General features: G+C 47.1%; 1 protein-coding gene across 1 annotated transcript in view; it reads left to right on the top strand.

Moving 5' to 3' along the window:
• Positions 1-3166: 3166 nt before the first annotated feature.
• Positions 3167-12538, top strand: part of Atp11a (ATPase, class VI, type 11A) — an 86485-nt gene continuing 77113 nt past the window's right edge. The window contains exon 1 of the mRNA XM_013022718.1: positions 3167-3510. Coding sequence (XP_012878172.1) covers positions 3167-3510 — 344 coding nt within the window. The remainder of the gene's footprint in view (positions 3511-12538) is intronic.

The following is a 12538-nucleotide window of genomic DNA, read 5'->3' as shown; positions in this document are numbered from 1 at the left end:
AGGTGCTGATGAGGTCATGAGATGGTGTTTGGGGGTAAAGTGGAACCCCCTAGGTTTACAGTTGCTTTGAGTCAGAGGAATGTAAGACATTATTAGGTAGCCATGAATTTTTCACACATTTTTTTCTCAGTCATGAACAACTTTGATACAAAACTGAAATCACATGTAGGTGAGAGCTGAAGTGATTGTCACAGATGCTAGAGTTTCTGTCTCTCTGATGTAATTCAACTCATTTAATCACTTTTTGGATGCGAAATGAAAGTCCAGTGGCATTGGAAAATGTATTTACAACCATCCCCACTGAGATTCTTATGAAGAAATGGCTTAGTACATGCCAGGTGCTTGACACTCATTGCTTCTCTGATGCTTATTGAGTACTGGCAATAGTGCACACTGTTGGCAGTAGGAAGAAACTGGGTGAACACACATGAACGAAGAAGGGGTGAGGCCGAGGACAAGAGGATCGCTGGGGTGAGAGGGGCCTCCAAGTGGACAGCATGGCTCGCCAGCCCTCTGGGTCAGGAGGAGGATGGACACAGGATGGCCCTGATTGTGCTTTACTTCACAGGGTTCATGTTGGCTGCCCCTTAAGTTTTATGGCTTAAACTGTGGAATATGCATTATATTTTGATAAAGTTTTAAATTTAAGAATATGGCCAAGAAATTGTTACAGAATATCACAATAGAAACTTAGGAGGAATTTTTAAATTGATTAATTTTTTTGTTAATATATTTCCACCTTGAGACTTGCACATACTTTTGGGCACTGTGTTGTACTTCCGTGCACATGTACATGTGTAGTGCTGAGAGGAGGATAGCTGACGTGTCTCTCACCTCACACATTTAGTATTTGGTGTTGGGAACATTCAAAGTCTTTTCTATGGACTATTTTGAAATATCCTAGTAATTGCCAGCCTTTGCCAGCTGCCTGTGCTTAAACTTCGGGAAGTAGTCCTCATATCTAACCACAGTACTATACCCACTGACACCCATTCTTCCCTGCCTTCCTCACCCCTCCTCTCCACCCACCTCCTTTCCCTCCTCTCCCCCTCCCCCTCTACACACTTTGTAGCCTCTCTGAAGTGAGAGCTGTTGCACTTACTTTCTGAAATCAATATTTCCATGGGTACCAGTAGTGCTGGGCCTTCTGCGGCTGACTTACTTTACTTAAAACAATGATTGTTAACATTGTAAAGATGTGTTGACTTATTGAATGAATAAACAAGGGATTGACCCTAGACAGCTGCTTATTGTATTAAAATTATGTTTTGAGCTGGGTGCTGGTGGCTCATCCTTGTAATCCTAGCTACTTAGGAGCTAAGATTGAAGCCAGCCTTGGCAGAAAAATCCATGAAACTCTTTATCTCCAATAAAAACTACCAGAAAGCTGAAGTGGCGCTATGGTAAAATGCTAGCTAGCCTTGAGCAAAAGAAGCCCAGAGACAGCACCCAGGACTGAATTCAAGCCTTAGGACTGGCACAAAAAAAAACCCAACAAAATAAAAAGTCATATCCATGCTGTAAAGACTGTTTTGTATTTATCCTTTCATGTTTGTGATGTGAAATTGACTATAAGTTCTAGAACTTCCGCATCGTCCCAAACCAGAACCGACCTATGGGCAATTTTACTTATGGAATTTACTGTTTGATATTGTATAGCTTGATTTTTTAGGAACACTTTTTAATCAGGAGAAACACTAGCAGGGTGATGATAAGACTTCTTGAAACTTAAGCATCAATTAAATTTTAATGAAAAATGTAACCAGATGGGAGGATTTTTTTCTCTTAAGTAATAGGTGATGGTAAGGGTTTAGGTGAGTCCTTGAGTGTGAGCATTTGTGCAAGCCTGCTCTGAGCTGAGGTCTGAGACTCAGACTTTCAGACAGAAATAATTATTCCAGAGAGGAATGTCTTGATTAAACTTAGACTGGATAATACTTTAGCAATAGGAGACAGACAGCTGCAGAACACATAGCTGCACGTTTGAGGTTAAGCCTCAGCCATTGTGTGGCCTCAGGAAGCTGTGGGCCCCCTCCCCAAGAGCAGCTGCAGAACGGCAGTGCTGTGTGTGAGCATCCTTCCAGAAGCCCTCTTCTGCTAACTTATAAAATTGATGATTTTATTATCTAGAAAATCCTTAATTCATGGATCCATCAGATTTATTTGTATTTGAATGCTGTCCTAAAAACTTGTAGGTTCTGTGAGTTTATTATTGTTGCTTCGCCAAAGGTGGTATAATTTTTGTTCTAAATTGATGTGATTTATTTCATCAGTTGCTGTTGCTTTTGAAAGGAAAGCATGGCTTCAGAGGTTATAGCCTCCTTCTTAGCACTTGCTTTGTTAATAAGACACTTTGTTGTACAATTGAAAATTGGGGGACACTCACACATTTGCGCTGGAGAGCTGCATGACCTGAAACTGATAGGTGAGTACAGGTCAGGAGCGAAAGTGTACGTAGCTTCTTAGTCCCACGACATGAGCTTACTAAGCATCGTTGCTTCTCAGCTTGTTACCTTGCACCTTTGGAAGTGATGTAGGTCTGGTGGAGAGACCTACCAGCTGTGGCTTTCCCACTGACACGTGGGGGCTGGCATGGCCCTGAGGACTTGTCTGAACTCTGCCACAGTCAGGTCTTGCAAGTGTCTTATCTTCCTGGAGAGTGACCATCTGTTACCTATGTGCTAGACATGTTGTTGAAGCTGAGTTTGCATAGAGAATTTAGGATTGTATGTGTCTTGTTTTATTTGATTTGTTAGTGGTCTTGGGTAAAGGAGACAGGGAGAAAAAAAATTAGTTTGTGTCTTGGAGCAAAGGCTGGTAGTGGAGGACTTTCTCTGGAGCAGCTCTGATGTCAGGGTGCCGAGTGTTTATCAGGACTGTTTGTGCAAGGAGGAAGCAAGAGGATGGAGAAAGTCCTGTGCCACCACCAGCTCCCCAGCGGGGCCCTTATATACCCTTGGGTCCTCTCCCTCACAAGGAGGAGCTATTCCCGGGGAATGACTGCAGGGGGCCCGAGGCTTAGAGCTGATGGCCCTTGAGCAGTGCTGACCATGGAGGCTGGCCATGTCTGCAGCTAGGCATCAGAGTTCAGCAGTGAGCATCTCCTGGGTCCCACAGTTATTACATGGACCTGATACTCTCTACCAGTCCTCTCCATGGTCAGCACATGGACCTGGTGCTCTCCACCAATTCCCGTGGTCAGCACATCATTGACCAGGTGCTCTCCACCAGTCCTCCCCATAGTCAGCACATGGACCTGGTGCTCTCCACCAGTCCTCTTCATGGTCAACACATGGATCTGGTGCTATCCACCAGTCCTCTTCATGGTCAGCACATGGACCTGGTGCTCTCCACCAGCTCCCTGCAGTTCTCTGGAGCTGAGGTTCAAGATGTGGGAGACATGAAAGAACCGGAGCTAGACCTCAGGCAGTCCACTCACGAGCCTGCCATGTGCTCCTCAGTGTGGCAGTGTAGCCTGCTGCACCAGTATGAGAACTTAGTTCTACAATGGTATCTGTGGTTCTCTTTGCAGCTGTGTAGCATGTGGAGGGGATACATGACTTCCAGGTTGGCCTCATGGGCCTCAGAGAGAGAGAAGGCCAGCACTTGGCCTTGCACATTCAAGATCCAAATGGCTGTCCCACTGTCAGCGAGTTTCTGCACTTGGTGTTGCCCTGGCATCATTCAGTCTGCAGATACGGGTTTCAGTTTTGGCATTGCCTGTGGAGTCATTTGGCCTGCAGATTTGGTGTGCCTAGTGAAGCCTGGACTGTTTGGCACTGCTGGTAGAGTTATTCAGCCTGCAGACTCGGTGTGCTAGTGAAGCCTGGACTGCTGGCACTGCCGGCAGAACTGTTCAGACTGAATACGTAATGTGCTAGTGAAGCCTGGACCGAGAGGAATATAACTGCTGATGCACTTGTCACCCCGGTGGGCATCAGTGCAGAACTGGCTTTTTCCAACAGGCTGTGACAGACGTGGGTGAGGCAGGCATAGCCACTCCCCAGCAAACAACCAGTGGGGATTTTCCTCTCTTCCTGATGCATGCCAGAGCTTTCCACACCAGGCCAGAACTTCATATCCAGCAGCCATGCCAGAGCCTTCTGGAGGAGGGCTTCCAGAGGAGGGCAAGGCCCCATGTGGTCAGCATGGTGGAAGGCCATCATTGAATGTTTACCACCAGGAGCAATGCAAGAGGTTGTTCACAGATGGCCAGCATGGACGGTGCAGGAAGAAGTCAGTTCCAGACAGTAACGTCATAACCATCTGCCATCCCTGTACGGTGGGCTCTCAGTGACCATCTTCTGCTGCCCTCTGTGATGGGCTCCGGTCCTTGCCATGTGATTGGTGGAGGTCTTGGGCCCTGGTCACCTGGGGGAGGGAAGAGGTTAGAGGAGGCCAGAGGGTCGGTCTGAGCCTGTCACAGCTGTGGAGGAGCTCGTGGTGCTGGCCAGGTCATCAGGACCCGCTGAGTGCCATCCTGGTGCTCACAGAAGAGAATCCCTGCCCCCACCCACTGAGTGCCATTGCATTGCAGGCTGTCCTGCTGAGGCCCACCATGTAAATTATGATGACATGTTCAGGAGTATAATCTATTTCACTGAGGTGATGAAAAGGAAAGGAAATGTAGAAGACTACATTTAGTGTGTCCTTACGGCATGTTCCTAATTATTTGTTTGAAATATTAACAAGTAAGCGTTGGGCTCACCTTATATGCTTTCTTGAGGCAAAGTAAATATTCTCGTCCATATGTAGGAATTAGCCCCGAAATCATGGCTTGTGTGCACAAAGATGATCATATTAAACACGCTCCTGATTCTTGTGAGGGACTGTGATGTGGGCTTTTCTTAGTTTCTTTGAGGCTGAGTCTCACTCTATAGCTCAGGCTGGCCGGGAACTCACTGTGTAGCTGAGCCTGTCTCAGAGTGCTGGGATTACAGGCATAGGCCACTACATCTGGCTCACAACAGTGTACACAGGAGATGTGCAGGACCACATGAGGATGTAGGGGGTGCCAGTGGAGTAGTGAAACAGCATTGAGGATCCAATCCTGGGCCACCCTGCAGGACATAAACCTCTTTGTAGAAGATGCTACCTGCCACACTGAGCATGGCTCATGGGTATAGGGTATGGAATATGGGGTAGGTCAGTTGTCTGAGCTCCTGCTACAAAGAAGGTATAAGTGGGTAAAGGGGTCAGGAGAGATGCAGGCCCGCTATGATAGAGGGGCACATCCACACAGGAGCGGCTGGCTCTATCCTTTGTCTGTAGGAAGATCCCAGGGGCTCTGCTGGATATCTGAAGGCAGGGAGGGAGCCCTGCTGTGGGGATCATCTCAGTGGAAATTGTGCTCCTAAGAGCTCTTCCCAGGAGAGTCCCTGGTCCACCCAGTGCATGAGCTCAGGCTATCGTTAGTCTGGCCCCTGCCTGTGTTGCCTGCGTGTCCTTACCACGCAGCCGGCCAGCCAGCCATGTTGCTGCTGGTGCCAGGTTGGCAGGCAACAGAGAAAACCAGCTGCCCTAGCTTGCACACTTGGAGAAACGTACATATTATGGAGGGTAATTTGAAGAGCTAAGAGGAGCAGAGAATCTATGTAAGGTTTTAAAATTACTGTTTGTTTTGAAGAAAAGACCTGACAGAATAAAAACTGTGCTGTGTGTCCCTGGATACCCAGCTCTAGTGGCAAATGTGGCTAGTAGGAGAGGACCGCTCATAGAGAGCTTGCAAATCTTTTGTTTGGTGGGGAATGCCTGACCTGCAAGGACACAGGAGATCCACGGAATCAAGGGCCTACAACGGGACAGAGCAGAGATGTGTGCCTCTCATCAGCTGCTGAGGCTGCCTGCCTATACTGATAATTTTCTAGTGCCCACAATTGATGTTATAAATACCCAAATGACCTTTTGCTGAAAAAAATGTTCCCCACCCTGTGCATTTTGAAAACTTACAGGTATCACGTGTATATTGTGCACAACTTGGCATTATGTGCGTGGATAGGTCTGAACTGCTCCTAGTGATAGCTTGTTTTTAGCAGGTTTAACTACTATATTCTGCCAGTAATTACTGACAGTCCTCTAGAAATCAGCTACTGTGCTCAGTACCAGAAATACAGTAAACTAAACAAAAAGGTGAGACCTGATCTTTCAAACAAGTGCCATACAGAAGTTGTCATAAGTGACATATTGTGCACAATACATCTTGCCTTGTCTTTGCCCAAGAGGAAGTTGGGTACCCAGTGGACTGGCCTGGTTCACTGCTAGTGCATGCATCCTCAAGGTCGGCTGGAGGGCTACCTCCACCTCCATAGGCTGCCTCTGCCTCCACCGCCACCGCCACCGCCACCACCACCACCAGCACCTCCTCCTCCTTCTCCTCCTCCTCCTCCTCCTCCTCCTCCTCCTCAGCCTGCCTCCGCCTCCTCAACCTCTACTACAGGCTGCCTGTTTCCTAAGGGCCACTGGCTACAAGGAGACCAATCAGGATGCCCAACTGAAATACAGATGACTTTGATGTTCTAGAACTAAATACTACAGTTGCCAGTCAACTGAAATACAGATGACTTTGGTCTTCTGGAACTAAACTATGGCAGTCAATCACACCAAGAGCTTAAGCAGCTGGGCAGCCAGGCATTTGGGTACAGGTTGAGCTACAGTCACCCACGTGCTTGTAGTCATCTTACTGATGAGCATAGGAAGTAGTCCTGTCTCTAGACAGGAGGGAGGGATGCGAGCTTTTTCTGGAATGAAAAGGAGAGACAGTAAGCATTGTAGAGGCCACATGGTCTGTACAGGACATGGCCAGGCAGGGTATTAGGGATACAATGTCTGGGAACCAAGAAACTTTATGAAACAGTATACTGATGCAGACTTTCTGAAGCTTTGTTTTGGGATGTGCATGGGTCTTAAGTCAGTCCAGGGTAGGTCCTTGACATCCTCAGAAACTTTCATCCAAGGCTAGAAGACTCCTTGTTAATGTAGAAGTTGGGGTGTGACTGCGGATGTGACAGTGGGTGATCCTGGTCCAGGAGCACAGCTATGTGTGACATGCCACCCTGTTATTGACCAGATACCATTGCTAGAACTTTTCACTATGTTTGTTTTCCTTCTGCCTGGTTCCCATGGTCTCTAACTGCTCCCTGAAGAGGGACAAGCCAGGCCAGCTCTTCATTCTGCCCTTACCTCAGTCTAGCCAGCGTGTCCGAGAGTGAGAGGTGTTGGGAGGAGCTGCCATGGCGCTTGGCTATTTTTAGTGACCCTGCTAGCTGATGTTTTCAGGCCTTGTCTGACAAGGCCAGCAGCCACCACGACTCATGGGAGCTTTAAGAAGTGGTGACACTAACCTCTACCCTGCTTTGAAACCAGCCTGTTTGGAGATTTGCTATTTGGAGATTACTTTTAATTAGCTCATAATGATTAAGTGAATATATATAATAGTAATCTATACTTACAGCAGAGTTTATGCTATGAATTACAAAGAAAAGCAGAGTTCTTGGTTATAGATTTTGGAATTGGAGCAGGGGTGGAGGTTCTCACTTCTGTCCTGTGCCCCTGGCGCTGTGGACAATGGGTCATCATGAATAACTCAGTGGAAGTGCACACATAGCGGGTCCCACAGGCCTTGGTCAGCTGTCTGAGGGCACGTGTTGACATGCAGTAATTAGAAAGTGCCTCCTAGAGGGGGCTCGGCTGCACTGTCAGCAGCTCAGGCAGCCTAGACTTCCTGTACTGGAAGGCTGCTACCTGGTGCCACCTGGGTCCATGGTGCTCACTGAAGCTTTTGGAGTGAAGATGTAGAGGGGAAGATGGCGACAGCAAGTTTTGATGTGGGGCGGGTTGCCCTCAGAGCAGTGATTTGGACACTCACAGTATGCCACTGTTCCCTAGTGTGACAGAACAGGGGCTGGTACCCCAGCAGTTTCCTGGTAAGTTAGGAAAAGACACTTGGGTTTGGAATGAATGGGATTTGGGAGATGGGTGAATCATCCATCACTGGATGGAGGAAGTAGATCACTGTAGGTGGAGGAAGTGGATCACTGCATGATGGGGTGGATCACCAGATGGAAGATCTGGATCACTAGATGGTGGGGTGGATCACTGGATAGAGGAGGCAGATCATTATACGTGGAGGAGGTGGATCACCAGATGGAGGAGGTGGATCACCAGATGGAGGATGTGGGTCACTGGATGGTGGGGTGAATCACTGGATGGAGGGGGTGGATCACTATAGGTGGAGGAGGTGGATCACCGGATGGAGGAAGTAGATCACTGGATGGTGGGGTGGATCACTATAAGTGGAGGGGGTGGATTACTGGATGGTGGGGGTAGATCACTATATAGGTAGAGGAAGGAGGTGGATCACTGGATGGGGGGTAGATCACTGGATGGAGGGGGTAGATCACTGGATGGAAGGGGTGGATCACTGGATAGAGGTGGTGGATCACTGGATGGAGGAGGTGGATCATCGGATGGAGGGGTGAATCACTGGGTGGAAGGGGTACTTACAGTGAGACTTAGTGTGGGCATATGGCTCAGGATTATATAGGTGTTCATGTTGGGCAAACAGATACTGTTCTGCCTCCCAGTTGGAGCCAGGGATGGTTCATATCACGTATTTGTAGAAGACCTATACAATTGTAGCTTTCAGATATTTGGGGACAAGTTTCTGTAAAATTGCCAAATGGAAATTAGTAAATATCCCTTGGTTTGTTTACACAGATATAAGTATAAACCATTTGTACTGAACATCCTTCACTTTGGGTTTTACCCAGTACTAGAGACAGCTGCGATTACCCACATGGTTTCATTAGAAAGGACAGCTACATGAGGAAGCAGACGAGAGAGGGCGAAAAAGGGAGGTGGGAAGACCCCCATCCTTTTTAATTTTCTATTCTTACATTTTTTTTTTGGTGCAAAGCTTTCTTTCTGTTCAGCAATAGATCAGAGTTTGTTTTCTGAATGTGCTGCCCTCTGAATAAACCGGGACATTGGAAATGCATTCTTTTTACAACCCCTCCCCCATACATGCATACGTGAGGATATGGGGTGATCATTACCATGCACCTAGCACTTCTGAGAAGACACACCTCCATCCTCCCAACAGGATCTAGCCTGCTGAGCCTCTAACTGCCACACAACCCCACGGGGGGGGGGCAGCACTCCCTGGAGTCACCTGACCACTGCCCCACCCTGGGGCTTCTGCCCCACAACTCATCATGCTGGTGCTCATCTGCCTCCTTCATTTCTTCCAACTACGAGGCATCACTTTGCTCTTGATGCAAGACGTCTTCTTTGCAGCTCCACAGACTCTGACAGGCTATCTCCCTTCCCCACCTGCGCTACACGCCTGCCCAGATCTTACACAGGACAGCTGGGAATGTGAGCCAAGCCTCTTTCCTCTTCTTTCCTCTGCCAGCTGTCTCTGCCTGGCCGTCCACAGGCAGTTACTCCACAGGCAGTTACCAGTGTGCATGGATTGACAGGAGTTCCCACTTAAAAATGCCAAACAAACAAACAAACAAACAAAAAACAAGACAGAGCCAGCAGATTCTGTGCAACTACCTGGCTGCAAGCCAGGTGGCCCGCAGCAGACTGGAACAAGCCATGGGGCTATGCCCAGTGGGAAGTGTAAGGCAATGTGGTACACGCTATGGACAGCTATCACAAGTCTGAAATCCAGCTTAGCTGGCTCTACAGCACTTAGTAATAAAATCTAGATAAAACCTTACATTTCTATCCTGATGAAAAAGTGCACTGCCTTCATGTGACCAAGGGCCCCAGACTCATAGACTGCCCTGGGTTCCCCATCCACCAGCCTAACACCATGACACCTTTCTAATGCCTGGGAACTCTGTCACAGGCACATCCACCTTTAAAAAAGCTAATTAGTCTTCGCATAACTCGGCAGCAGATGTGGCGTTGCAAGCATCCAGTGTCGGGTTGGAGCAAGGGATAAATTGTGTCTTAATTTACACAAAGATTTCTGTGCATATTTGGCTTCTAAAAATACATTGCATTGTTAAGAGTGAACTTCAGGAGCCAGGCAGGGTGATTCATGTCTGTACTTCAGGAGGTGGAGATTGGGGAGATGGCCAGATACGGAGGAAGGGAAAGTAATGAGAGCCCATCTCAACCAGTAAAGAACGCATGTGCTGGTGCATGCCTGTCATACCAGCTACACAGAAGTATAGTTCAGAGAATCACTGTTTAGGCTGACCTAGATAAAAAGTAAGACCCTATCAAAAAAAAAGCAAGTAAAAAAAAACTAGGGACCTAAGTGGTAGGGTCCCTGCTTGGCAAATACAAGGCCTTGTGTTCAAACCCCAGTATTTCAAAAGAATTGAATTTCTGAGAATGAATAGTATGAAGATCCTGACTCCTAAGATTCTTTGCACAGGTTTTTCTTGCATCCTCTAGACACGCAGATGTGAAGTTCTAATCTTGCTAGCATTGAATATTGATATTTAAATGCATTTTATATGGCAAATATTGATCTGCCTTCCATTTCTTCAGCTGAGCCTTATCTTTTTGGCTGGCTCTGTGACCAGCTTGTTTGACCTTCAGAGCTTCACCTGACCTCCTTGCTGAGGGGCGGTGGTACAAGACTCCTCTCACAGACCCATTTGCTTGTGCATATGAAGCCTGCTAGAAACCCAAGCTTACTGTTGAATGAAGTCACATGACTATGCTTCTTACCTTCCCAGTGTTCATAGTCATAGGAGTCACATGGCCATGCCTTCTTCTCATATGGCCATGTTCATAGCTGCTTCCATTTCTCTCTGTTTCCATGTGTGCTCTGTTCCCTGCTGACAGTGCCGGGATTAACTACAGAGAGCAGAGAATGTTTCTCTGACTTCTGATTCCTACTTTAGAATTTTCTGGGTTGCATTGCAGTATTTTCTCTCTTTCCAATTCCATATCAGCATTTTCAAATTTTACTGAGAGATTGCTTCTTAGCCAAAAACTCCACCATTAGAGTTTTGCCTTATTTAGTTATATGGGAAATGATTTTATACAAATGGATGAGTTAAAATGGTACCTAGAAAATGGAGCCACTGAGAAGTTAGGTATACCAGTTTGCTTGATAATAATTCTGCCTCAGAAGGTGAGATTCTGTCTGGGTAAGCTCTCTGGGCATGAGGCAGTTCGGGGTGGGTGGGAGGGCTGGGGGCACTTCATGTCTGGTGTGTTTCCAGTCACCTCTGGCTATATCGCATACACCGGCTGTAATGTGGGCATTACACTGCTGTAATGCGGGCAGCATCCAACAGGCTGTCCAGCACAGGAGCTATTCTCCTGTCTCAGGCAGCACTGTTCCCATTGACCAGTTGGCCCTGTGCCTTGGCCTTTGGTGGCCACCGTTTCTCTCCACTTCAGAGAAACTTGAGATTCCACAGGTGGGGAAGGCCTTGGGAATCTTGTCCTTACTTATTTTTATTTTATTTTATTTTTGGTGCCTGTCCAGGGGCTTGAACTCAGAGCCTGTGTGCTATCCCTGAGCTTTTTTTGCTCAAGGCTAATGCTCTAGCAGTTGAGCGACAGCTCCACCTCCAGCTTTTTTTGGTAGTTAATTGGAGATGAGACTTTTAAAACAAGTTCAGGCTGGCTTTGAACTACAATCTTCCTGAGTAGCTAGGATTATAGGTGTGAGCTACCAGTGACCAGCTTGTCTTTATTTCTTAACTGCAAGCCAAAAATTAAGTCTGGTTGGAAGCCAAGCTGAATTCCAGGTTCTGTGAACAGCCAAAGCCCACTGTGTTGGAATAAAACTCTATTTGCTAGTATGGAAAGTATCAGAAGTTAGAAGTGGGACTTGCAAGAGGTGTCTCAATACTTCTCTTTGCTAATTTCCATCTTGTTGACTTTTAAAAATAGAGTTTTCAGTAGGTAGGGATATGAACTTGTCTCTTGTTCAGTGAGACTTTGTTTTCTAGGACGCTGGCTGTGCCGAGGATGTGGACTGCAGGGGGAGGAGCTCCTTCTGGAGGCAGAAACCCAGCAGGCAGGCATCCTCTGAGCCTCAGCCTCAGGAGCACAGCACTGAGTCCTGCCAGCACCAGTGCTCTGAGACCTGGAGGGCCGTGCTGATGACAGGGAAGAAAACTGCTCATTAGGAGTCTGTCTTGCCATTTTCCAGGAAGGATTTGAAGTTGTTTACGTAATATGCACAACATAAAAAAGAACTTTTGTTTAGTTTTTTCTTAAGAAAAAATAGAGCTGGGCACCAGGGGCCCATGCTTGTAATCCTGGCTACTCAGAAGGCTATCCAAATACCACACTTCAAAGCCAGCCCAAGCCAGAAAGTCTATGAGACACTTAGTTCCAATTAACTACCAAAAAAGCTAGAAGTGAGGCTATAGCTCAGGTGGTAGAGTGCTAGCCTTCCTTGGGCAAAATGATCACAGTATTCAGGCCCTGAGTTTAAGCCCCAGAACTGACATAAAAAAAGAAGAAAAAAAGGAAAAGGTTAGTGGACTTCAGAATGGATTAAGCTTCTTCCTTCCTTCCTTCCTTCCTTCCTTCCTTCCTTCCTTCCTTCCTT

This window comes from Dipodomys ordii, unplaced genomic scaffold (assembly GCF_000151885.1).
Source record: "Dipodomys ordii isolate 6190 unplaced genomic scaffold, Dord_2.0 Scaffold64, whole genome shotgun sequence".
NCBI lineage: Eukaryota > Metazoa > Chordata > Mammalia > Rodentia > Heteromyidae > Dipodomys > Dipodomys ordii.
This window is presented reverse-complemented; position numbering and strand designations above follow the sequence as displayed.